The sequence below is a fragment of the Diplotaxodon limnothrissa genome, linkage group LG19, assembly GCF_057381915.1.
Source record: "Diplotaxodon limnothrissa isolate DT_005_m linkage group LG19, D_limnothrissa_male_GT1.1, whole genome shotgun sequence".
NCBI classification, from domain to species: Eukaryota; Metazoa; Chordata; class Actinopteri; order Cichliformes; family Cichlidae; genus Diplotaxodon; species Diplotaxodon limnothrissa.
This window is the reverse complement of record NC_140614.1, coordinates 16351798-16379495: the sequence shown is the minus strand read 5'-3', so window position 1 is coordinate 16379495 and position 27698 is coordinate 16351798. Positions and strand designations below refer to the sequence as shown.

Sequence of the window (27698 nt, the reverse complement as noted above, 5' to 3'; positions counted from 1 at the left end):
CTCTAGTGACACCTGAGAGTCCAGCAGAGACCTCAGGACTGGGCGGGCGGGAGAGACCGAGCGGGGGCTTCCTGGCACTCCAGGACAAAACCTGTCAGCGCTGTAATCCTCTGATAAAAACCACACAAAGGAGCACGCGTCGATTTGCTGACAGACACACACCTGAGAAAGTAACACACACCGCCGACCCCAAGGTCGCTGCCAGGAGGAGTACCCCACACACACACACACACGAGAACCAGAGAGCATCGGACATCTTCTTTTTATCCACTTTTATTATCTTGGTCTTCATAATCATTCATTTACAGCACAAAGGACTCACTGCCTGAGCTCAGGAGGATGTCCTTTCATACCTCACTCTCTCTAAGCAACATCATTCTCCAGAAAATAGTTATAATTTACTCTCTAAAATAATAATACACTAGTGGAACAATGAAATATACAGCAATAATTCTTTGTATTTATAATCAAAAACGAAATAAAAATATTAATCTGGTGATGGGACACAAAGACAACACAATCACTGCGGGTGCATTTGCGCTCAACAAGAAAATCTGATTTCTGGAGGAAAGATGTGGCACAGATTCCAACAGTTTCCCGCAGATTATACGTTGCTGCCGTTTGAGTTGCTCCAGGTGGCACTTTGATTTTTCACTTAAAAACTTCACAAAACCACTTTAAAATCAGCTGCAGGAAATCAGATTTCCCGTGAGGGCGAATGCAACCCGAGGTTTGGCATTTACACCGATTTATTTCTCAGTGAAAGTCCGTCGATGCTCCGCTGGATACCTTAAAGACCTGGCTGATCCTGAGCCAGGTATACAGTAACAACGATCCCCCTCCATGCAGATGCAGATAACATTACACGAGCATCTTTCCTGAGTGGATACAAGCACCAAAAAGTGTAACAGATACTTTTGGAAAATGATCTTAGTGTCGAGTCAAACACCATTGACCACTCAGAAGTCTGAATTTACTACAGTGGGTTCCTGTCTTCAAATTTTAACAATGCTAACACGGGTGCAAGGCTACAGTACAGTGAAGGCAATACTCAGTGGTTTGACCCCCAGCTCGATCTGCTGCTGATCTATAGTGTTTGTGCGTGCATATAAAATGGGATTGAGTTTTTGTAGTGTTAAAAAAAAAAAACAAACAAACAAAAAAACACAAGCATATACATACAGCAATATTTATCACTGACTAAACCAGGTGAGGGCAGAACACAGAGACTACACAGAGTTTTATCTGATGAATTATCAGAAAGCAGAAAAGATGCAGGGCAGGGAGAGGGATTAACAATGAAGACATGAACCCACTGAAAACAGGGTCCACTGGTGGCTCTAAATTGTATGGTGCTCTCTCACCTTGCTGAACTCCGTAAATCATCATAAGAAAAAAAAAACAACAACAAAAAAACAGGAAGGGAGTGGGACGGACAGGTTTTGGCGCTTGCATCCACTTTTGAAAGAGTGTTTTCTGCTGCATCGATGTGAACAGTACCAAGTAAATGCATATTTGGCTTTTAAAGGAAATCTAATCCATTTATGTTAAAACTGCTCAGAGTGTATGTGTGTATTTGGACTAAACAACATGTAAACACAACTTTCAGGCTTCTGAGAATAATGATTTGAACGGAATCTGACGAAGGAGACAACACGCAGCGCGGGAAAGAGACACGCACACTCACGTAGACGTGGCCACAAGAAAGGCATTGTGGGAAGCACGGGTAGACAGAGGGAAGCCTGTTTATTTGTACTCTTTGCATTTCTATATACACTCTGAGTTTATGTGTGTGTGAGGGTTTGGCAGTACACCTTTTCACAGGTCTGTGTGTGTTTGTGAAGTGGCATGCAGGCATGCTCTGTGTTGTGTTTTTCTCATAGCGCTCTGGGAATGATGGTGAAGGGCAGGATGGGGCTGCTGGCTTCCAGCTCCAAGGCGGTGAGAAAACACTCAGTGGCGGCGGCGGTGTTTCCCTGAGCCTGCAACACCTCGCCAAGACTGTTCCACACATCGTGAGCCGTGCTGAGGAGGACAGAGGGATGAAGAGGTCACAAGAGGAAGAACAGAAACAAATTTAAGGGGGGAAGTAGAGGAAAGAGTATAGTGGAGAGGAAAAACATGGAAGATGAGAAGGAAAGAAGTGGAGGAAGAAGAGATGAGAGTAGAGGGATATGGGTGGAAAGTGGGATGGCAAGGAGAGAAGTGAGGAAGCGAGAAGATGGGAAATACGAGGAGAGGAAAGCAAAGAAAAAAGAAGAGGAAGAAAAAAGGATGAGAGGAGAACAGCAGCATAGAAAGAGGGAGGAGAAGTAAAAGAAGAGGAGAAATTAAAGGGATGTAAGAGGAAGTGGGAAGGAAAGAGGAAGAAGTGAGGAAATAGAAAAATGTTGAACCACAGGTGCCTTAAAGGAGAAAACGTACAAACATTACCTTGTTTAAACACAAACAAACTCACCTGTTCACCTGCACGGCGTCTCTCAGCACCTTTTCCGAAAGACTGTAACGCTGCAGCTGGTGGAGGATCAGACCCTGCAACAGAGAAAACAAGAGAAGAAGAGAACATCCCCCTTTTTTTTATCATGCTGTGTGTCAATGATTCAGCAGTTGGCTTTATTTAAAAAGAAGCTCTAAAGTTACATTTAATATCGGTAACAGCCACCCTCCTCTCACTTTTAACATTTATTATTCATGAAGAATTTAAACCAGAGATTCAAATTTACACAGTGCGCCGTGTCATTTATCTTCTACCGCAAACTACCTGCCGTATTTTACACACTTCCAGTTATAAGATGATGATTTTCATTGGGTCTGAGCTCTCTACTCCGTTTTTTTCCTTGCATGAGAGCTATGGAGATCAAATTCAGCAAATGGGAAAAACTAATGGAAGTAATCTTCAACAGGGTATTATTGAGGGACAGCCACCTCCACAGCTAATGTGCCAAAATGTGCAGTTCCTCGAGTGGCCACTTGGTCTTTACAGCAGCAATATCAAACTGCTTTTACACGGGTGGCCACGTACAGCCAACTTTCATCTTTTGGTAGTTTATTCCTGAGACTGTCCACTAAAAACAAAACTCTTGCAGGCTCCGCCGGGCCGATTCTGGCCCTCGGGCCTTACGTTTGACACCTGTGCTTTTCGGTGCCACCCACCATTTTTTGTGCGTCTTATTGTCAACCACGTGTCTTAACAGAATTTTAACCCCATGGAAACAGAACAATGGAAAACAGTGGCTGGAGACCACAGCGTGACCCAAATTATTTGTGAACATGACTGCAGTTGGTGCAAGTCTGGAGACAGGTTGCCTCCCAAAAGGCGACCCCAATCGAAAGCGGTCGAAGATCGAGGGTGTCCCAGTGATCACCACAACTGGCAATCTCCGACTTCTTCCAGTCACAAAGAGGTTGCCGTCCATTTTTTTACAGTAGTGTGAGTGAGTATGATGAGGGAAGTGTTTCTTCTTCTTTGTAAGTTGGCGTCATTGCAGGTGATGAAATCATCTGGTTTGGGGTTGCTTCACTGCCTCATGACCTCCGCAGATTATCAAAAAGTGAGTATAAGCAGAGTAGCCCGGAAGGAGACCCTTTAAACTAATAACGATGCCAGGCACACCAAGAATCCTGTCCGGATTATTTCTGTTTATTCGTGACTGGAAAACACTCTGACTGAACTCCTGTTGTTTTTAACTTTCATAAATAAACATGAATTCCTCCTGTTTTTAGTTGCTCTTAACTTAAGGTTGCATCATATTTTTTTCCAACCTACTCTTTTTCTTCTCTTTGTTCCATAACTGGACTTTTAATCTCTTCTCCTTTTCTTTTTAGTACTCTTCATGTGCTTTTCGTTTTAGTCTCGGCTTTTACTTCCTTTGATTTACCTGATTTAACTTTTGCAGACTGATGGTCCACCGTGGGTCAGTCAGCTCAGTTCTTTATTTCACTTTTATTATTTTCACTCTTTTCATCTATTGCTAGATTATCACTTAACATTAACTAAGCTGAATAAATTGGAGAAAAAGCCAATTTTCTTTATAGGCATGTTCAACTACACCATCTTTTTCCTGCAGACACATGCAAGCTCGAAACTTTCCCCACAATTACCAAGACAAAATCCAGTTTTCAAGCTAAAATACCAACTACACAAATTGTCAAAAGCCTCCAAATGCATGAAAACATTTTAATCTGCACTCTGGTCAGATGGACACACTGACTACTGAGGTACTGATCCGCCTTCAGGTGCCATTGCCGTGCTGTCACTGGAGAGAATTTCTGTGTGTTACTCTCTCCATCAGCAGGTCTGTTCGTTTCTGGCCTGCCAACATGAGTGAATGAGTGACAAGGGCAGACGGAGCAGACTGAAAACAAAAAACAAACTTGCTCTCCTCAGGTGAGGTTTAACCGTCCCGGCAGACTGTAGGTAATTACATAAAAACACACAAAACCCGTCAGGGTGTGAGGGCACTGCAGGCAGGCAGGTGGAGGACAGAGTGTCTTACCAGTCTCTGCATGGTCTTGACATGAGTCGGGTTGATGGACAGGGCCTCCTCGTACCAGCGCTTGGCTTCGTCCATGTTGCCCCTCAGCTCGGCTATCTGCCCCCTCATGTAGAGGACGTTGTGGGACGTGGGGAAGAGGTTGGCGGCTTCCTGCGTGCAAGCCGTGGCCTCAGCAGGTTTTGACATGCCGATGTACACCTCAGCTGTTCAACAGAGACACACGCAGAATTTCAAACTGATAGAAACACTGTGAACCTCCAGGGCTAAAAAACAAATTCCTCCAACTGTGATCATTTTTGTTCCATGTTTTTCCTCAAAGCACCCGAAGCCCATTCGGTGCAAGTTTACACATATTGATGATATATGATCTCTCGTATCTGTTGATCTTTTGTGGATGTAATGTGACATTCTTCATCATCTTCTTCTTTTTTCTGCTCCCTATGGGGCTGGCTACAGTCTGCCTGCATCTCACCCTATCCCAGCATCTTCTACTGACATACTGATCCTCTGTGGTCTTCCTCTTTTCCTCTTGCCTGGTAGCTCCATATTCAATACCCTTTGTCCAGTATATCCGCTACTCCTCCTCCACACATGTCCAAAAAACGATCTCAGCCTAACTTTGTCTCCAAACTCATCTACCTTCTCTACCTACACTCCTTGCAGATTCACTATTACACCCGTTGCTCTTTCTCTCTCATTCTCACACATATATTCAGTTTTTCTTCTACTGACTTCCATTCCTCCTCACTCCAGAGCATACCTCCACCTCCCCAGACTTTCCTCCACCTGCTCCCTACTCTCAAAGTCCATCATCATCCACAGAGACTCCTGCCTGACCTCATCTGTTAGCCTGTCCATCACCACTGCAAACAAAAAGGGGCTCAGAGCTGATGCCTGACGTGTAATCTATATCTCGCCACTGGCCTGCCGTCATCATATATGTCCTGCACATATGTGCGTTTGTTTGTTTGAACGACTAATTAAATGTGACTTTTGGACTGCTTTTGCTGCACGGACACGGCGATACTCTTAACATGATGCAGAAAATAAGAAAGGATAAAAACATTTTTCCCTTCAAGCTGCATGAGCAGAAAAAAAAAGAAAAAAAAAAAGACTTCTTCACTTCATGCCCAGCTGAGGCTTTCACTGCGCTGGTGTGATGAAGACAGAATGATACGAGTAGAGACGGAGGAAATGAGCCTGAACTGGCTGATTACATTAGCCATATCACCGGGCTGGACATGGCCAACCCTGACAGGAAGCAGCTGGACAGATAAACAGGCGGACAAACTACCTCGGCCCGAGTGTGTGTGTCTGTTTGTGTGGACACCGCAGTCTGTCTTGGTCGCTGAAATCAGAATCTGAGCTCAAGTGAGGGGAAATCTAATATATCCAGTAGATATCTAATCAAACTGCTCTTCAATAAAGTCCTGGAGGCTGATGCCGGTGCACTCACTCTGACCTCATATCTGATTCTCTGATGAAGCAAATATCGACCACAAGAGGTGAGCAGACAGTGCCCTGCTGTATTTGACGGCCAGTTACAAAATGATTAATTATTAAGGCATAAAATAACTTTCATGCATGCGCTGCGAATGAGTAAGAGGATACCTGCATGGAGCCAGATCTGAGCCAGGGTCATCCAGGGGTGCAGGGGTCCATGTTTGGGGGCACTGCTCTGCAAAGAGGAGGCGACTTCGGATAGAGCCTGCTCCACACGACTGGCTGCTATTGAGGTAGCGTGCACCGAACCTGGAGGGTGGAAATCAAACCATCACAGACGAATACACCATCTTCCAAATTTTGTGACTAACCACTACAACAGCAGTGTTAGGCAGCCATGTGCCACAATGCAGGGTGATTTTAACTGAACAAAACAACAGCAGAGGCCACTGATTACTGTGGTTCTGCAGTGTTTGGTTGCAGTAAACAGTTGGAGTCCACACTGGCACACAGTTTTTCAAGCCTTAAAATAAGTCCACGCCATTCAGCACTCGGCGGCACACAGTGTTAGGGCCCTGAGTTACAACGAATTAGTGTCACCATCATGCATAAAACTGCATCACTCTGCTCATTAGTAACTAAAAGAAGCGTCGCTGTGATGGTCTGCGTATCCGCGGACTATTACAGGGGTCAGCATGGGAGGAAAAGCAGGTCCACAAAAGCCAAACGTATCACAACGCTACACAGAACGACCCCCTTACACATCACAAAATTTGATCTTTGTCTTGTTTTGTTTCGCTAAACTGTCATATGCATTGCAACCTAAAGGGATTAAAAATGAATAAAACGTGCCTCTTAGAGTCTTTTTCTAAATTTAAAATGAACACAGCTTGCTTTAATCTGATCCGTCCCCTTCACTGACTGAAGGAATAATAAAAAATATTTTAAAAAAGGAGAAGATTTGAATGTTAACGATTTCTAAGAGGGGACTACGTGGCAAAAGGATGTCTCGATTCAGCTGAGAATCCTGTTTGCTGTGGAGTAATTTATTAGACGCCACCATGCAGCAGCCCAGCCGAACGCAGCACAACACGGGCAGGATGGCGTGTAGCGCTCCCTAAATTAAGCCGATGATGGCGAATAAACACCTTCAGCCTGCAGGTGGAATTTGTTTCGGTAATTTGAAGCTTTATTTGATTTATTTTAGTCTTACTTTGTTTCACTTTTCTCTGTACATCGTCTGTCTGCAAGCCTGTTTCTGTACTGCAAAATGGCAAATATGGATTTTTACCCAAATCCACATTTGGATGTGTATAAAGATGATTTAAATGTATAAGGCCCAGGGAAGGCCAGTGAACACCTCCATCCCTAGAGGAGCTGGAGGAGGTGGCCAGTGAGAGGGAGGTCTGCACGAATGAATGTATTAAATACGCCAGAATTACACTGAATTATAGATCTACAGATTACATGAAGCCCAAAGTGTTCCCTGCCTCTAGATTCTTCAGATCTGTCACCCTGTGACCTCCCCATCATCTATCTGTTGCTTACTATGCTCCCGTGCACCTCCTTTCCTCCGATCCTCCTCCAGCTGCCGTTTTCTTTTTTGTTTCTACCCGCAGGTCTTACTGTTTGTGTGTGCTGCTCTTTGTTTGTGTTGGACTTTACATCATTCGTGGAGTGTTTATTGTTGCACGTTATGCTTGTTGTGATTCTACGAAGATGTCAGGGTGTGTTTGAATGTTTTCCAGTGGTGTGTTGCTGCCACCTCTTTAAATAAGTATTTTAATGACTCCTCTGGTAAAAAACACTGCAGAGTCCACGCCCTACTTGGTCACTGAGGTTTTGTCATCAGGGTTTGTAGAGTAGTAGGCTGGTCAATATTTCGATACAGCTTGTTCGATCCATATAAAAAAAAATTTTTTTAAAACCCCCAAAAAACAAACTTGGCTAAATTTGCAAGGGTCAGATTACCATGTGGGATATCTGGCTGCTCAAAACGAGGTCTTCTTTTTATCCTCAGTTTGATAACAGGCTCACCTTCAACCCGTGTTTCCTTCTGGACTTAAATGTGCTTTTCAGTTATCAAAAAATAAACAAACACCAAAATAGTGCCAAATTCCATGGTATGAAGGTTAAACTTAGCTTGTAAGTTATGGTACAAAGTTGATTTTGAGGGCGTCAGGCAGAAGGAACTCACTGAAATAACGCAAAAATTTGCAAAGACCCATATTTGACACAAGCGGTACTTTGACATCATGTGAAAGATGCGATCGTTAGCCTAAGTGTCAGAATACAGAGAAGGATATCAGCTGTACAGAGCTGATAATGCCTTTCATGAGAAACTGCACCACTTCCTCATTTGTGGAACTTCCCACTTCCCACAGCGGTTTGCTAGATTTCAGCCAGATTACGTTAAATTGATTACAACACTTGAGCATCTGTCAGCAATTTGCCTCGAGCTTGTTGTAACAGTTACTGTCACAACTACCATCACATTCGTGAGAAGGAAACTGCTTCCTGGTGAGTTTTTGTTCTCTTTCACGTTACCGAAAAGGATAAACGCATCAGAAATAACATCTGTGTGCTGGAAAATAAGACCCTCATCTGGATTGTGCTCTAAAACAATCCAAACAAGTTGTTTCCTGAACACCTTCATGCTGCTTTAATGTGACAACATGCAAAAGATGCCTGAGCTCTTCCTTCTAACTCACTGTGGGCATTTGGATCAGCCACCAGCATGATTTAAAAAACAAAATAAAACTGTTTGCAGATGTCACCTTAAAGCAGAAGATATTTGCACATACTCTCGTCATATGAATATGGCACATATCTGGACCTCTTGGGACAAAGGGGGAGCAATGACGGAAGAATGGATGAGGGGGGGAAAAAAAGAAAAGATGGAGGTTAGATGGCTACTTACAAACAGAAAACATGGAGGAAAAACCAAGTGTGTTAGCGTCCTGAAGGCCGCCTTGAATAAAACGAAGGGATGGAAAGAAACAGAAAGACGACTGTTAATGATTGAAAGAGAGGAAGAGACAGAAGAAATATCCAAAGCACGATGAGGAAAAAAAACAAAAGAATCCACAGAGGGTAGACTGCAGCACCCCGCGGGGTTTTCATTCTTCACACAGTCACTTTTAGACCACATGACAGCAGGCGAGCCGCTTCCACTCATGCACCCTTTCTAATGACAGAAATTTGATGTGAATATGGAGGACCGAAACAGACCAAACTGTGAATAACTACATTAAAAAAAAAAAAGTAAAAAGAATTCTCATGGAATTAGCAGTAACTGAACTTTCAAAATAAGAGTGCTGCTGTTTCTTTGCATAGATGGAAAAAAACAATATGTATAGAAAATAAAAAAAAATAAAAAAATCAGTATGTGTGGAAATACTGAAATATTTAGGTCAAGAAAAAATAATCAGTAAATAACGATTATTTGTAGGAATAAATGCACTAAAAGGAATACTTAAAATAACTGTAGGTAAAAGCTAATTTTTATGTGCTATAAAACACTATTTATGTTCTAGTTTGTTTGCTTATTGGCAAATTACTTCATTTTACTGAGTCATTCATTCTTTTTTTCTGTTTTTTTTTTTTTTTTAAACGTTTGGCAGAGTCAGTCCTCCATAAATGCACACCCACTGGCCTATTAAGTAGTTAGTGCCATAAAGTTTTTTAAATACCAAAATGTCGAGAAGGCCCATATTTCAAGTCATGACAGGTTTTTTGTTTCAAAAATTGGTGAGGAACATTATATTTTACACCTCATGATGTGGTGCGCCTGCATATTTGAATTAGCTTTTTAATGAACTAATCATTCAAAAATCTCCTAAAGAAAGTAAATGTATCATATTTTCAGTAACCATGATGATCGACTAGCTGTCACCGTTCTGTGGCCTGCGGGGAAAAATAATCTAAAAGACAACCATTACCATTATTATTATCATTAGTAAGAGAGATGGCAACAAGGACAGACAACATCGAAACTGGGAAGCACGACAAATTAATGCTGGCTGAGATGGAAACACTGAAAATTATTAAAAACAAAAACAGAGGTGCAGAGAAAGTGCAGCTGCGATCTGTGGAAAAAAAATCCTTTATAACATAAACTGCCTCCCCCCCATCTGATCAATAAATTTTAGCTAAATAAAATGAGTGTGTGTGTGTGTGCGCGCATGTTTAAGTCACAAAATAAGCAAAGCAAATGCATCAAAACTCAACTCAATCCACATCAAAGTTTCTGCAAACATGCCAGGATTTACAGCAGCTCTGTGGAGTTTGTCTCTGCCAAAACTCCAAAATGGTTAGTCTCTTTAGTCTCTTTGTCCAGGCTTAAACAAATCTCTCTAATTCACGATCCGCTCAAGCATCAGTGCGGGTGAAAGCACAAGAAGGATGTGGCTGCTCATAAGAGGAGCTTTCTTAGATATCGAAGAGTTCAAAGATAGCTGGTGGTTTATGGGCACATTATATTAAGCCAGGAACTAACAAGTGATGCCTTTAAGTAAGAAAATAATTGCAAAGCAGGTAATTAATATCTTCTCCAAAAAATACAGAAGCATTTTTTAACTTTTAAGATTTTTCTTTTGCCTTAAAACCACATCCAGGAGGATTTAAATGTGTCAGGAAATGGTGCTGCCCCTGTCATTTTAAAATATTTTTTAAATAGTTAAATAGTTTTAAATATCAGTGAATTTCTCAGCATTATTAAAGTAATACAGCTTGGCCTGACAGTACTCTGCAGTACAGGAAATTTCATGACTTCATGAGCATGACAGAGATCCAACTGGTCTCTCAGGAGGCTGAAGTGCTTCATAATATAGTTTGGATCTTTAATTCTATTCGTTTTTCTGGACATAAATTTTTATGATGTTATAACTAACAGCAGTCATAACATATGTAGCTCAAAAATCACAGAAACAGGCAAAAGTAACTAGTGATGACATCTGTTTGTGGTCAGTCTCCACACCGTGCTACAGGCAGAGCGGACGTGGAGGAGGATTACAGTTGGAGGACAGCTGGCGGACTATGGCGTGGTTGCAGAAGGAGTGAGTCCTGGTCTTTGTGCGTGGAGGTGGAGGAGGAGGAGGAAGGGCAGGGGGAAGGGAAGGAAGAGGAGAGCGGAAAGATGGTTTTCGGAGTGGAGGCAGAGGAGTACGGGGAGGCTGGAAGATGAAGACAGGGGAAGAAGGGGAAGACAGCGGGGAGGAGACGGTGGACATGGTGGAGGGGGAGGTAGGGGAGACTGGTTCGAAACCAGAGAGCGAAGAGGAAGAACCTGAGACTTAAAAAGGAGGAAATAAAACAGAAATGAGTGAAATTAATGAAGGATTAAAGAAAGGATAGAAACAAAAAGACCTTTTCTCAAACAACATTTTTTAAAATGCTCCCATTTTTTAAAGTTTATACATTAAGTTAAAAGAAATCAGATTCTTTTATAGACTTTTCCCTCTGCTATCTGTAAAAAAGACATCAGGATGACCATTAGAGGAGAGAGAATAATTAAACAAGTTTGACTCCATGTTTACTGATGAACGCTGAGCACGTAGATTTCAGGTGTCTGTACCTACCAGTCTCAGGGTCACTGAAGTCAGGCAAGGTCATAGCGTTGAGCTGTCGCCTGTCTGCTATGGCTCTATCCAACAGACTGCTGCCACGCCCCGAATCACTGCCACGAAACACACGTGGATGTAAACAAAGGGAAAAAGCACATCCGCACGCATGCAAGTACACACACACACACACACACACACACACACACACACACACACACACACACACGGCCTGGGATTGAGCTGCTGAGCAAACATGACCTCCAAAACAAGGAGATAAAGCATTTTAGTGCCTTGGTTACCTTTTGTTTTCTTAGTTAGATCAAGCTTCAAGGGAACTGTGTTATTAATGAAGAGACAACGACTCATTGCCAGTTATTCAAATGCTTGATTGCAGCTCTTGCTGCCAAGGATGGCACAACCAGTTATTAGATTTAGAGGGCGAAGAGTTTTTCACACAGGAACAGGCAGGTTTGGGTTGGTTTTTTCCCACTTAATAAATGAAATAATTTAAAAAGTGCATTTTGTATTTACTCTGGTTATGTTTATCTTGTATTAAATTCTGTTTGATGATTGAAACATTTAAATGGGACAAATGCACACAGACAAAAAAAACAAAGAAATTAGGCATATTACTAGCATTGGCTAACATTAGCCAGAAAAAAAGATGGCTTAAAGTGATCTGTAGTCTGGAAAACTATGGATTAAATGCCATATGTAAAGCCACATCAGTGTTTCCTTTTTCTTTTGTGTTCCTGTTGTGCCTGTTTGTTGACATTAGTGATTAGTGGACACCATTCATAAGCTAATGTTAACTTCCTCACTGTTGGCACTGGGAGCGGCACTCGGGAGCGGGCGTAAATGCCACATCCTTTGGATATTTGCAGAAAATTCCCAAGTTCTTCACAAAGAAGTCACTCCACAGACTGTCAGAATCAACAGAGAGAGTCGGGGAAGGTCTTATATTTCATAATTATGTGATAATCCATTCAGAAAATTTGCAAAAACAAGCGTGTAAAACATTTAAAAAAAAAAAAAATTTACTAAATGGACATTTAATTAGGGCAAGAGTTGCAGGATCATAAATATAAACTAATACCAGCTTATGTTTTCACATAGTGAGGTTTTGATTAAAATTAAAAACAAACCTAACATCAGGTTAACATAAACAGTAAACTTTATTGACCGTTTATGTTATTAACTAATATTTGTCCACAGAAGCTATTTAGTACACATCACCAAACATGCCTGGAATTATAGCATTTTTAAATGCCAAGACCATTAGAATGAATTAAATGCTTCTCCATGAAAGTGCTCAGTTGGTAGTTCAGTGTAATCCAGTCTTCACAAAGTTAGAGTCTTAAATTCTTTTTAAAAGTCTTAAAAATGTTACATTTGGTGGCCAGATCCTTCAAGGTAGTCTCCTTGCACACCTCTGCACCTATCTCAGAGCTCCACACCGGTCCCATTATGACCACACGAAGGTGCTTATTTAGGACGAGGGCTGCATCTTCAGATCTTCACAGCAGCGACCCGTCAACCTTAATATTATTTTGGAATAGAGGTCAAAGCCGCAGGGAGCTCAATCTCAAGAGTAGGAGAAATGAGAAATCACAGCCACCTGCCTCGGTTACAAATGCTCTCCCTCCAACTCCTCAAGACATTAGATTAGACGCCCAGTTTTACCCTGGGGGATGACATCATGGTGCTCAACATCTGATGCACTTTGTTTGGTTTTAAACCGCTGATCACAAGTAATAATCTGGAAGTATATTACCTTAAAGGGGATAGTAACATTTAAATCAGGTATAGTTATTGTTTTTTTATTGGCACCATATCTTAATTATTTAAAATAAAAGCAAACAAATAAAAAAGATCAAACTCTTTGTTTTGTTACGGCACCAGAAACAAGAGAAGCAGTGATTCTCAAAATTTAAGGGACTATAAAAAGGAAACAACAATAAAACAAAGCCATGTGATTTGAACCATGTGTTATTGTTCATTTATCTGACCAAATAATAACTATTTTATTTCTCTTGACTTTGGTGGAGGCGTTACTGGATAATCATCATCAAAAATCAAAATTGGAACACACTGAATATTAAAAGGACGACTCACAGAAAGCGAGTACCTCCCGCTGTGACTTTACTCCCATGTGCAGTGTTTTTCTTAAGTTTGGGAGGGGCTGACATAGAGCAGAGGGGTTTTTTGGGGACATTTACTGGTTTTGCTAGAACACATGACACCAATCCTGCCTTCTAGCCACAGGCTCCGTGTTTTGTAATATTTATGTATGACTTGAACATTTCATCGATCTTTAGATCCTCGACTTCCAAAGTTAAGACTTACATCTGCTGCTAGTTTGAGGCCCGTTGGATTTGAAACCACCTGCCTGACGAGATGACGTTCACAAAAATCTGTGACCACCTTCTATTACATGATGGTTTTAACCATCTGGTGTCTGGTTTGTCATCCATCTTGCACCTTGGTGTTGATGGTATACTAGTTTTGCCTGTCTGCATTTTGTAAATTCTATCATCACTGTTACCATATTTCTACCACTTTCTATCAGTAGTAGAAATAGTAGTGTTTTTATCGAGGGGGAGTGTGTGCATACCTTGGGTTGGTAAGGTTGTAAAAGCTCTTCCAGATCTGCAGCATGTGTTTACAGGTGAGCAGAGCTTCTTCGGGTCCTCTACACATAGCCTCCAGCTTCACCTTGGTATACAACAGACTACACAGACACACACAAACTCACAATCAGCCTGATCCAGCTAAATTAAAAAACAAAACAAAAAAAAAACCTCAGTGTGAGGTCTGTGAGCTCACTTGAAGTTTTCAGGGTACTCGGAGAGAGCCATCTCTATGATATTGAGAGCATCGTGGTAGTGTTTCTGGGCAGAGAGAAGCAGGGCCAGCAGGTGAAGGGAGTGGACGTCATCTCCTTGAAGCTGCAGTGCCTGTCGAACATAGCCTAGCGCCTCGGGGATCTACACACATACACACACATATGTACACAAACTACAGGTTTTCACAACATTTGGGATAAAAAGCACTTTGTTAAATATGTGCAACTCCTTGGAGTTTTGATTTTGGACGTCTGCCTTTAGTGTCACAAACACTTGTGTTGCTTTTCTCTTGCTACGACTGTACATTGCATTACCTGTCTGGACACGGCAAGCTGCAGCGCCAAGTAGAAGGCTGCCAAATGGTCAGTTGGAGACAGACTCTGAGCTCTACAGATGAGAAGAGAAAGGAGATGTTGTGTTCAAGAGGCAGCAAATAAAAAATTAAATAAGGTTAGATAAAACTTTAAAGATCCCAGTGGAAAAATAAGGTCAGCGCTGCAGCAAGACGGATGGAAAAGGGAAGCAAATGCTGACCATATTTATGGGAATAAATAATGTCAAAGCCAAACACTGCGCACAGATTAGTCATAGCACAAGCACGAAGGTTCAAATGAGTCAAAAGCATAATGTAATGGTTTGGCAGGGTGGTAAGTTTAAAGTGTAAAAAAGAAAACAGAGCATCATAGCTCAGTCCGAACCTCTGGAAGGCTCCCAAAGCTTTCCTCTGGTATTCCTCCTGTGTGCTCCGCAATGACGCTAAAGACATGCAGAGACACAAACACACCGATGGGTTTTACAGTAACACTGATTATGAATCACTGCAGCTTTTTGCACACTTCTTTTCATACTGCAAAAACATCCGGGCCAGAAACAGAAACAGATGATGCATCGCCTCATGTAAGCAAGCGCTCTATAGAGATCTGCCATCATACTCATCACAAACAAAAAGAGTCCCCTGACAGCACACATACCCAAAAGCAAAACCACTTGAAAAGTGGCTGAAAACTCAAGGTGAATGATTTTAAATGAGGAGAGAACGCATGGCTTCAACATAGACTTAAAGAACTATGACTCACACTTCCCTTACTTTGAATTTACTCAGAGTGAGCAAAGGTGTGATAAATTTGCAACCGTGCACAGTATACAACAGGGGTGTCAAACATAAGGACCACTGGACTGTGAAGTAGGGTAAAAATTTTGGACTTTTAACGGTGTTTTTATAAATTTTAAAGCCTGTGCTAGTGCTAAAGACCTCCTACACAGCTATTTGTACAACACAAAACTTGTGAAGCAATAGACAAACAACTAAATGACAACGTGTCCACAGGAAAATAAATAAAATATGGCATTTTCTGGCAATTAACAAAAGCCTTCCGCTTTCTAATTACAGGACAGTCTGGGCTCTGAGCTACCAGACCCTTTTCTGTATTTTTACACATTTCTTACAATTTAAGCCCAAAGAGTCGTGCCGACACACTCCTTTCATTTAAATAGAGCAGTGAGGTGTGGTGCTTAAACTGCACTTCTTTTTCTTCTATAGAGATATCGCAGGGATTAAATGTGCAGTTAAACTTCTTTACACTGACAGAAAGACGATATTCACTGGTCTGGTCCACTAAAGATCAAAGTAATATGCATAAATAAATGTATAAAAAAGATGGAAGCAGCATCTGGGTCTGAAAAGTGAAGACCTTAAACCTGCATTCATTTTAATGGCCACCAGGGGGCAAAAAGAATTATGAGCCCATAGAAACCTCATCGAAAACGGTCAGGACCTCGTAAACCTTGGTTTATGGCCTCAGTTGCTCATTTCAGGTCATACTGTCTAAACCATTAGGACCATTTTGTAAATACTGGTCTGTTTAAGTGTTACAAAGGAAGATTACACAGATATGATCATTGCAATGAGCGCCCAGTTTCATATACAGCTCCACCCCTTGCTTGTCATATTTAGTGGTTGAAAGTTGCTTGAACGGGAAAGAGCAGCATCGAGTTCACCGCGAAGAAGAAGGAGCTCAAAAAAAAAAGAAAAGAAAAGAAAAAAACCCCCCATCAAACATTTTCATTGTTATCGCTCAGTTTCACTTCACTTCACTACAAACAAAAATTCTTTGTGTTTGTGCTGTTGTTGGGCAATAGGTGTCATAACAGACAAACTAACAGGCTCAAAAACATCTCCCGACACTGGCCCCTGGTGACAGGTCTGCAGCTGAGAATTTTTAGCCACGCCCCTGCATACATGAAGTGCTGTGATGGATTTCTTAGAAGTCTTTTCATGGCCTTTTGCACATGAACTGAATTCCTGACCCTAAAATGACCCTACAATTTAAATTTTTAAACAGTGTGAAATGGGGCATAGTAGGCAGCAGGGACAAATTGATGATGCACAACCATTTGAAAGATGGAAAAAACAAAATCACAAAAAAGAGAAAGCCCTCCTGACCTGGGCTAGGCTGGAAAAAAACTCTGGTCCAAATCAGCCAATGAGTTTGCAAACTTGTAGCTTTTCCTGATTTCTTTTCACCCAGAAAAAAATAAAAATCTTGCTCACACGTTCGCACCAAGAAAATGACTCAGGAGATGGAACTTCTCCTGAACAGACTTACCATCAGTGGCTTTGAGGCTGTAAACCAAACCTATAGCCAAGTAGCCTTTGGCTCTGAATTCAGCTGCTTTCTCTCCCATGTCAATCACCATCTTTGCAAAGCACTCTCCTTCATCCAGCTGAATAATGACAGAGGGAAATTTATAGGAACAGAGAGAGAAAGTTAGACACTGGTGAACATGTTGGAGGCAGTTATATTAAGAACTAACAAACCGCCCTCACAGGGCAGCTCAGCTGTACGGTTCGCACCCAGTGGAGAGGTCCGATGCACAGCTTTACGGCCAGCAGCGGGATGGTGGGGTCATCGGGCTTCAGGCGGATACACTCCTTGAGAACCTTAACGGCACGAGCTGATTTGCCTGCTGCCATCAGCGACAAGGCGAGCTGATACCACAAGTGGAACTCCTCAAAGGCGAACTTCATGGCTCTCTCCAAACACTGAAAGATAGTACATTTTTCTGTTTTATTGGGATGTCTCTAGGCACCAACGTTTGTTGAGGAACAAAAGCAGTGAAAATACTATCCCCACAGTCACTGTGACTGCGGTCTACAGAGGGGTCATTCACCTCTGACAACATCTCATACTGCCCTCTCCTGCCCAAAGCTATGGTCAGCAGGTCATACACCACCGAGGCCGACTGCAGACTGATGATCCGATCGTTGTTGTGTTCAGGAATTCTGCTTAGGACGGCATCACGGTTGGCCTGAAACACACAAAAGCCCACGTATGCATAGGTGTGAATACGGAAAAACCAGCTCAGTGTTCTGGCATGGTTTACTCTGCAGAGAGTTTGTGCCTCACCATGGATTCACTGATGAGCAGCAGCAGCAATGCTTCTTCTGTGTTCTCCTGAGGGCAAAACAGACTGCGAGGAGAGGAACGCAGCGGGAGGCCGATGGAGTTGGACGAGGATGAGAGGGAGGGAAAAAAAAAGGGAGGGAAAAAATGGAGAGAAAAGTGATGAGAACAAATTGGTGGAAAAGTACACTGGCAGCAGATTTAATCTGGTATCCACGCCGAGTGCTTTGCTTCTTACTTCTCTCCCGAGTACACTCGTGGGCGTCGGCTTAGGCTGTAGCTCTTGCTATGAGTGTGTCCTTGGCGTGTCGGATCGTCCAGGGGCGACACAACGGGTGGGTCTTCAAGAGGAGACCAGTAACTCTGTTCGCACATTCCTCTGAGCAAGATCTCTGCAAGCTGTCTGGCTATGGTCTGTACGAACACAACACTTGTATATTAACTTCTTATAGCACAGCACAGGCTTTAATCTGGACCCTTTCGTCATTAACGTACATCCTTATAAAAATTTACAACTATTGGATCTAACAGCCTGTCCTGGGATTCTTCCCAACAGAGAGACAGACAGACGATACAGTTGTGGTGCAATTTGTGGAAGAAGTGACGTGTTTAAAGGAGTAATTTGGGAAATTTTTAAACGTATTACTTGTTGCTAAGATGAGAAGAAGTTAAAGTCGGCTGCCACAGACAGAAAACAGGTGAAGCCTCTGCGTTGGGCTCTGTCATTTGTTTGTTGGGCAAGTGTTTGACTTTCAACTTTGGGGATGTGTAGATATAAATCATTTGAATTTTGGTGTCAGTGACCATTAGTTAACCTCACTATTGTTGTTAGAGGTCAGATTTAGAAACAGTTTTCCTTTTGAAGTACAAATCAAAAAATCTGTGGACAGCAGTGCCATGCAGTGTAAGTTCTCTCTCCTTCTGTCTACCACTCGCTGAGGCATAACTCTAACTTTGCTTCAAACTAGAGCTGGGCGATAGAACGATAACGATATGTATCGCGATATAACTTTTTCTCGATAGAAAAATTCAACTATCGCGATAGACCTCGCCGCTCTTGTCCTTGTCCTAAAAAAAACAAAAAAAAACAAAACAAAAACAACAGCCAATCCAAATTAAGTAACGCAGAGCCGAACCAATCACAGCCGCAGCGTCACGTCGCGTGACTTGTTACTTACAGCACAAGTGCCAAGCCGCACATGTGTATTTGTTTGGGAAGCAGCCAGCCACCGTACCGCCCGGGTAATGGAGGAAATGAGTGTGCCGACTAGAAAAATCAACCGAGCGTGACCGAAGGTTACCGAAGAGAAAACAGATGATGGTTCCAATGCCGGAGAGATTGTCGAACGGAAGAGCCAAAGAAGTTCCGTAGTGTGAAGGTATTTCGGCTATTTCAAGTCTGACAAAAAACAGAGTAGCGCGCACTGTAAATTGTGCCGAAAGCAAGTCTGGAAATACAATAAACTGGTGCATGCGCTACGTCCACACGTACCCGGGTATTTTTGAAAACGCAGATTTTTCTATGCGTTTGCACCTTTCGTCCACACTTAAACGGCGTTTTTGGTCACTGAAAACGAAGATTTTTAAAAACTCCGTATTTGCATTTACGTGTGGACTAGAAAAACGGAGAAAACGCAGCGTCAAAGATGTGCGCATTTTGACGTCACACTGTGCGCCACGTTATTGTTTCGGTCTAATGAATTTCTATAATACTGTTCTACTCTCTGCAGTGTTTAAATGCTTACATATACACACAGTTACTGTCCGTCCACACATACGACTCGGTTCTGCTTCTATGCCCCAGCTTTGTTTACTTTTTCCCACCGAGGCTTCTAGATTGGCCAACATTTCTGCACGGTTAGGAATTTAGCGCCACCTGCTGCTTTGGCATGTTCATAGCAGCGTTTTCCTTCATTTCTGCCTTTATGTGTGGACGGGATTATTTTTTTAAAACGAAAACGGAAAATCTCCGTTTTCAAAAATACCCGTGTACGTGTGGACGTAGCCTCAGTCTCTGACTGGAAGCGCTAATTCGTCATTCGGCTTTTGTCAGACTAAAGTAACTGTTAAAACTGTTTGAAAAGCTAAGCTATACAACAAGGAGAGATTGAGAATTTCCTTTTAGTTCTCAGTTTATTTGATATTGACAAAAGTTAGTCAGTTTTGTCTGTTCTTCTGTAAAACAATTTATTTTTAGAATTAATATTTTGTTTCTAAGTGGAATTGACAATTTAGTCTGTTTCGTTTGTTCTATTTTGAAACTTAAACGCTTTAGCGGCTGCCTTTTGTGTAGTTTGCAATATTTGCCTTTATCTATCTGAAAAAGTCATGTTCCTTAAGTACATCTACCCTGTTGAACTTATTATGGGAAATAAATATTTAAATAAAAACAAGCTGCTGATTATTTCACATTTTACTTGTGAGCAACGGCACATTTAAATCTTACAAATATAGTTATTTGGCTTATATCGTGATAGATATCGTTATCGCCTGAAATGAAAAAAACATCGTGATATGAAAAAATCTTATATCGCCCAGCTCTACTTCAAACATTCTCAGAGTCATCATTTCATGTGTCAGTGTAGGTGAAATGATAGCACGCCCATGAAAACTAAAGTTCTGGAGCACAAAATGTTTTCAGTTTGACTTCTGTCAGCTTAAATGTGCAACAACAGTTTGAACTGTTTAAAAAAAAAACAAGAACAAAATCTTACTTCTAGTACCTTAAAGTACCTATGAAGCAAACAATTATGTTCCCCAAAAATTCCAAGCTGTTCCCTTAAGTGTTAATAAACTGTTCCTCACCATTCGTAGGTTCTGGGTGGTTCTGGTCTCAATAGCCCGAAGAATCTCTCGAAACCTGCCCACACCTTGTGTCAGGTTGCTGCAATGATGGAGACAGGAAACAGGGAAGACAAAAAAAAAATATTACTGGCTGCTGAACAACACTGAGTCCAGTGCACATACTCGCCTAATTTTGTGTGTATTGTTTTCTTTGACCACTTGAGTAGCTTTGCATGATTCAGAGTTCAAAATAATCCCAATTTTTCTGTTTATCTTCTGTCTGAAACAAGTTGATTTAGCTCAGTTTCATTGGCTTCCCCTTGGAAACAAACAGAAACCGTTAGATAAAGGTGTTGAATTAGGTTCCACTTACTTAGTTTATTCTGATTACATTTTGTAAAAGCAAGCCTATGCATGCACCAGAACACAACTGTTTAGGAGACCATACTGTTTCACATCATTTACTATTTTTTTTTTAAACAATTTGAAAATGGTGCAAATATAAACTCACTAATTTCAGACACAAATTTCCAGCTCCATGTTTTTATACTTGGACTCTCTGAATATCTTTGCATGACTATCAGTTTAAAATAATTCTGTTTTTATATTGTGGGGACTCTAAGTTTGAATTAAACCGTTTCAGCTCCACCAACCTTTTAACATTCCTCTGACTGGCTGCTACTGCTGCCACCAGCAGGTGGGCTTTCTGCTCACAGGCAACGTCATGTGACTGAGATTTCCGTACTGGAAATCTTTAACCATTCAAACCATATCATCCCACATTTACATCATGCAAAGCCAAAAGCAGAAGAAACTCTCTACACAGGATGACCTAATTTTTTAAACCTTTGGCCATACACATGACAGGAAAGTTAAAGAGTAACAGGCCTTATTTAAAGTCACATTCCAATATATACACACACAATATATTTTTTATGGACATTTAATGCTGTGTGAGGCATTTTTTTTTTATGCTAGAAGCGTCAAATGAAACCATGTTATTCCTAGAAACTATGACAAGTTGCTGCGTGATGTCATATTTGTACCTGAGGCCAGACTTTAATATTTACAAAAACAGAGTATGTATACTGTCTACATATTTTTGGTTTGCTTCACAGCAAAAACAATCATTTAGCAATAAGTAAAAAGAAAGAAAAAAAACAAATAACAAAAAACAGAAACCCTGTAGGAAAGAGACTATCATGAGGCGTCCAGCAGCTGCTGCAACACTGAAACCACCAGCAGCATTTAGCGCAACACCGCTGTGTGAACTGCTCTGAGCTCAACCGTGAACGTTACTTAACCATGTTCACACTTTTTTTTTTTTGCTTTTATTCCACCTGTCAGCAGCTCTGTAACACTACAACTGCTGAATGAGTGAAGAATGCCCACAGAGGGCTGCTAAGGTTTAAAAAAAAAGAAAAAAAAACATCAGCAAGAGCCAGAGAGGTAAAAACTTTCCTGTCTGATCTCTCAGGTTCACCACCATGTGTTCCCCACCCCCCTTACCCATTCTTGAAGTGGATGACATGGGCTCTCTGAAGGCCCGTCTCTAGGAAGTAGCCCAGCTCCTGGTCCTGAGCTGTCGGGCCAGGCTTTGGACTGCGGTTCTGAATCCCTGCTGACAACGCCTATGCAACAACAAACAACAAAAAGAACGAGAAGTTTACTCAACCCCTCCTAACCTGAATCAATAAGACTTATTTTAATCTCAGGCGGCTCTGCATTTAAAAAACAGACACGATTCTGCAGTGGAAATCACTGCATGACTTTTAACTGTTTACTTCTATTGATTTTTACTTTGATTTTTCAACCACGCTTTATTTGATTTGATTTTGTCCCTCAGTGAATATTAAACTTCCACAACCATCGTTCCCGTTGCAGAATTCTTCCACAAATTTCAATTCAGGATTATTCAAGTTCCATGTCTCTCTCTTATAATGTCTGTTTTTAGTAAATGACTTCACGTGCTAAACTGGCTCATTGGCAGTCCAAAAATTGACACCTGCCGGAAATATATTGTGTGTCACAAAGACACAATATATGACAAAGAATCTGATATCAGGCTATATCGAAAAACTAAATGTGGTTACTAAATACTTCCTTTTACGGTCTTTTTGGACGTAATTAAACAAGCTTGAAACAACTTCTTGAGGAGCAGTCAAATTTTAACATTTAACTTTCAGGGTCAGAGGAGTCCACGTTTAAGGAAACGTAACGGTGTTAAAAATACCGGACCACTCCTGAAAGACTATTGACATTGTGCTTTTCTCCTTTTGAAAACGATCAAATAAGCAAGTGAACAGTCAAACCTGGTACTGCAGCATTTGCTCTCTCTCCTTTTTGATTATTAACTCTCTTTTTATTTCGGAGTTTTTAAAATGTTTAAAGACGTGCAAACCACCAGACAACAAAAGACAGATAAGGTAGTTTTGGAAAACAATAATTAAAAACAAAAAATCTCTTATAACTATATATTATATATACATATATACACAAAAGGTGGAGGAAATTAGTCTGAAAGCTGCTTTGCATACTTTTGAATATAAACTAGAATACAGTAAAATACTTTAAGGATCAGGGAGTGCATTATAAGAGGACTGCACACCAGGAGAGATAAAGAGATTATTTTGGAGGGAAAAAAAAATGTTCCTTTAGTTCATTCCCTTAAGAGTTTCATCTCTGTGATTTGATGAATGTACCCACTGTTCCCAGTGTTGTTGTTTAAAGAAAAAAAGTATATTTCCATGCTGTACAGCCCCTCAACTCTAAAACACTAATAAGAAAGATGTTAAAAGATAAGCTATGCAAGTTTCTGGTATTAGAGTCTCAACAAACAATCAAATATCTCCCGTTTCAGCATTTGATAAGCTGCTTTTCTGCTTTAAAATAAACAGAAGGTTTTCCCATCTATGTCTTAAATACATTATCATGACATCGTTAAAGTGTTCCTTAACTAGCACCTGTAATATTGCACACGTTTTGTTGAATTTCTCACAAGTATCACTACATCCAGGTTGGAATATTTGAGCTGCATCCTTCTCAGTTTTACTGCAGTTTGCTCAGCCTGTGCTCTCGGCAAATAAAGACGAAGAGATTTGTTTGTCAGTTGGCCGTCGAGGGCGGTGGCGCATCAGTCAAACTCGAACGCAGTCAGCAGGATGTTCATCACACGCCCATAAGGACAGTGAAAAACAACAACACGCAGAGAAAACGCTGCACTCTGTGAAGCCATCACAGCCTGACAACACACCTTCTCGGCCTCCTGCAGATAGAGCAAAGCAATGTCTCCAGACTTTTCGTAGCAGGTGATGATCTCCTGCTCCCGCTCGGTCATGCTCCTGTTGGACGCCGGAGACCCGGCGTTCTTATTGGATAGAGACGGTGAAGCAGCTGGGACTTTCTCTAGGCACAAACCTGAGGAAGAAAGAGAGAAGAAGAAACATGGTGTGACTGGGAGACATTTTGCCCTATTTGACACCATCACCTACTGTCACTGATGAATGTTTTCCCAGATGAAATCAGTTAAACACATTCAAAGACAAACAGTGCAGTCTGCGGCTTCTTTTTACATCTGTGGCACTGCACTGCCACCGTGTGGAGAGAAGAGGTGCTGCAGAGATTAGTGCTGATTAGCTTGATGACAGTTTAAGTGAGGTTAAGGAGGACACAAACAAGGACTGTGTATACCTTTAGTCGCATAAGACTCTGCTATCATAGACAGCCTGTACACAGGAGCTCCAGCCAGCTGCATGTCGTCCAGGTTCACCTTGCTGTAGTGCCCTGTCAAATCACGAATTATGTATTAATAAACTGACCTACTTATTCACTAAAATGAGGGGGAAAAAATATCGAATATGAGAAATGTGTGTCACCTAAAGCATCTTTGTATTCTCCCTCCACATAGCACAGTTTGGCCATTAACAGGCTAGCTTCCTGGATGTAATCCGGCTAGAAGAGAGGAATAAATGAATAAATAAATAAATAAATAATAAAGGATGTGTTCGGAGTTTTGATTTTCAGCCCAGTGGTTACCTTCAGGTTTCCTCTGTCCAGAGCAGCAGTGAGATGCTTCCTGACCTCCAGCAGTTTTGGCCGTTGGACCCTGGGACTTGTACCTTGCTTGATGGGATTCTCCTTCAGGTACGTCTGCAGCTTACATTCACCCAACAGCAGCTCGCCCAGGTCATCTGGAACAATCAGGAGGTCAGAGCAACCATGACATCAAATCCTCTTGTCCTCATCCAGCATGTCTCCAACATTTTGAGAGCTTACAGTTGATCTATTATGCTCATGAGCATGAGACCCAGTTCAAAAAAATCCTTATTTGTCTTACACTAGGTTTCTCCCTAACCTGCCTATTTCTGGTTGCTTGGTGTGCAGTTTGCATGTTCTCCTTGGATACTCACCTGTAAAGGTGTGCCATTTTCATTCATTATTTGCCTTATGACTTTAAGGCCTAATGCAGGGTGAACACCTGGTTAAAGTTCTCTCTCAACCACCTGAGTTTGTCAATGAGGCATTAACATCAATGCAGTACATGCAGTGCCTTCATCTACTTTATCCTTTGATCTAAGCTTCCTATAGCCAAGCTGTCGCTACAACCACATGCCAACAATGGCAAACCCTGTAACCTGTGTACGCTCACGCAAAATATCTGCCAAGCAACATGGACTTAAATTAATGCCATAAAAGTATGCAAAGAAGTAACACAGAAGAAAATATGGACGTAACAGGGGCTCAAAACACCCCGAGTGTAAATTATGATGCATGAACTGAGGCTTAATGGTTATTCAGAAACTACTCAGGGTTACAGTGAGAATGGCAAATCTGCACACGGAGAAACACTGCTTTGTTTGCACACATACCAGACAGAATTATGCACTCCGGGCTCTGATCTGAATATCTTCACTAATGACTCCAAAACAAACAAAAAAGGTGCTGGATAAAAATGCAAAAATGTGGAGACCAAACCTGTGTTTAAAGTGATAGTTGCTACTTCCTTCTTTTGTATACTATCAGTGGTGATTCCCCAAATCCACATCTAGTCTACAGTGGACTTGAATTTAGGTCTTGAATTTACTAGGTACTTACGAAACATCCTGAGGCTTCAGGTCATCATGAACAGACTTTTATGCTCTGTTATACAAAAACAATCTGGTGCTCACTAAAGGGGTTGTAGCTTAAACAAAGGCCAATTATGGCTTTTCATATAGGTGAAATTGAATTTAACAAAGCTTGTTTTATTTTGTTTACTAAGTGGCCAAAATAATTACAGGAAAATGCCTCCGCTTCTTTTAACTTCACTGATGATATCACTGCAGTAAGTCTTATCTGTGACAGGAAGGGAATCTGCATACTGGAGTGAGGAACAGCAGCTGATGAGGTGGTGAAAAGACAACAGTTGGACCTTCGACACATCTCAAACTAAAGAGCTTACTGTTGACTCTAAAAGGGAAATAGTTCAACATCTCTCCTTTTCCACCACTGGCCATGTTGTTGGAGAGGGTCTCGTCCTTCCGCTTCCTGGGCAGCACTATACATCAATAGTTATCAAGGGACATGAACACCACTGTCATTGTTAGTAAAGCCCACCAAGACAGCTAAGCACAACCAATCAGGACAAACAACAGCTTGAAAAAGCAGTACATATAGCTCTCAAGATCATTGGATGCAGTCTATTTTCCACAGCTTCACACTATACCACCACTGACCTTGCCTAATCTGCAAATCACCTATTCAGTCTTCTCCCATCAGGCAGAAGATACAGGTTTACTGGGATTCTGTTTACAGTTGTATTTGTTTTTACAGTTATACTTACTCTTCACTACTATATTTTAGTTGTTTTTAATTGAAACAACAGTTTTAATTTTTTTTAGTTAAGGTGTTTTTACAGAGTTCCTGCTTTATTGTCTGCTTCTTTCAAATCTCACAATAAATCTCTCTCATTTCCAGTTTCATATCCTTTACAGATGCAATGATACAAGTTTAAAAAAAATAAACCAACGTTTCCTTGTGTAACAATAATGATGTTTAAACATAAAAGCTAAGCACATTTAAATTGCATGACAAAGGTTGGCATATAAATGAGTTTGACTATAGTTCTGTTAAAGTAGTTTACATCTCTCATCTTATTTTCATTTCATTCAAATGTCATTAAGAAAAGTGAGAAAGTCCTTCTTGCATGTAACTTTTATAATAACCAAAAAAATAAAAATAAGAATTAAAAAAAAAAAAAAAAGTCTGTCGTGAGTAACACATCAGCCTTGCTTAACTGGTTTTATCTTTTAAACTAAAATATCACACTGTCGTTTACTGATACCCTGAGAAAGCGGTTTGACAGCTAGCACGTATTGTAGCTATCTTAGCCAACCAGAGAGAATTTGAAAAACTACCACATTTAAATATATAGTGGTTTCAGCAAACGCATGGCCGTCATTAAATAAATGTTAAGGGGTACAACTTAGAACTATAACCTTCTGGAAAATTCGGCACAAATAAAAATTGGCAGAGGTCATATTAATTTATTAAAGTATCGAGTAAGTACCCCGATAGCGCCCCAAATCGGTTTAACTGGTGGCAAGGGGACAGTGAGCTTAAAAATATAAATAGATAAATAAAAAATGTGAGATAAATCTGTCGTTTTACTCTAGCGATGTTTCTTGAAGTACAATTCATAAAACGTTATTGATCCTCCACACCAGTCAAACACATCCAACGTTAAATGGATACATTTCTGAATGAAGTTCTGCGTGACAGGAAACTGAGCTGTCAGAACACAGGAACTCAATCACAGCAGCGAAAACTGTTCACATCTTTAAACTCAAACCTTCCTAAAGTTTAACAAAGACCTGTCACATCTCTTTCTTAAGTCTTTACGAGGTAACTGGCTCTAAGCAGAGGCGACAACTCCCAGCATCGGCTGCCTCTGCCAGGAAGTAGCGAGGACTGAGGCCAGGGAGGAGGCCCCATACACTGGATGAACGAACAGCGGAGAAACCCGGCACACTTCCTACCGTTTGATATCAGCTTAGCCGAGAGCTGTCGCACCAACTCTGGAATCTTGTCCCACTGGGCCTCCGAGCGGCATCGCTCTATCTCTATCTCCAGTCGTGAACCAGACTTCCTCGCTGTCATCTTGGCGAGTGAGGAGCAGCGCCA

At 41.3% G+C, this 27698-nt stretch overlaps 1 protein-coding gene across 2 annotated transcripts; it reads right to left on the bottom strand.

Annotated features, from left to right (window-relative positions):
• Window positions 1–262: 262 nt before the first annotated feature.
• On the bottom strand, window positions 263–27688 carry ttc7b (tetratricopeptide repeat domain 7B). 2 transcript variants are annotated; one of them, XM_085342571.1, is made up of 23 exons: window positions 27554–27688; window positions 24573–24727; window positions 24413–24488; window positions 24228–24320; window positions 23791–23954; window positions 22047–22168; window positions 20559–20637; window positions 17992–18167; window positions 17757–17820; window positions 17521–17658; window positions 17204–17392; window positions 16956–17073; window positions 15048–15105; window positions 14664–14736; window positions 14330–14490; window positions 14118–14234; window positions 12325–12426; window positions 11519–11616; window positions 10954–11232; window positions 6108–6248; window positions 4497–4699; window positions 2459–2532; window positions 263–2025 (listed from the first exon to the last, which is right to left on the bottom strand). In XM_085342571.1, exons 1-23 carry the CDS (start codon window positions 27672–27674, stop codon window positions 1878–1880), a joined length of 2949 nt encoding a protein of 982 aa, XP_085198697.1. In that variant the 5' UTR covers window positions 27675–27688; the 3' UTR covers window positions 263–1877. The 2 variants fall into 2 exon arrangements, with proteins under 2 accessions (XP_085198697.1, XP_085198698.1); XM_085342572.1 differs by lacking the exons at window positions 10954–11232; window positions 12325–12426.
• Between the last annotated feature and the right edge of the window lie 10 nt (window positions 27689–27698).

What these genes read in the sequence shown, in the direction of transcription:
- ttc7b (XM_085342571.1), bottom strand. Translation starts at nt 27,674, where the DNA reads ATGACAGCGAGGAAGTCTGGTTCACGACTGGAGATAGAGATAGAGCGA. An exon ending in GGCTAAGCTGATATCAAACG is followed by an intron (nt 24,728 to 27,553) that starts GTAGGAAGTGTG and finishes TGATTGTTCCAG; the next exon opens with ATGACCTGGGCGAGCTGCTG. An exon ending in TACAACCTTACCAACCCAAG is followed by an intron (nt 12,427 to 14,117) that starts GTATGCACACAC and finishes TGATTCTGACAG; the next exon opens with TCTGTGGAGTGACTTCTTTG.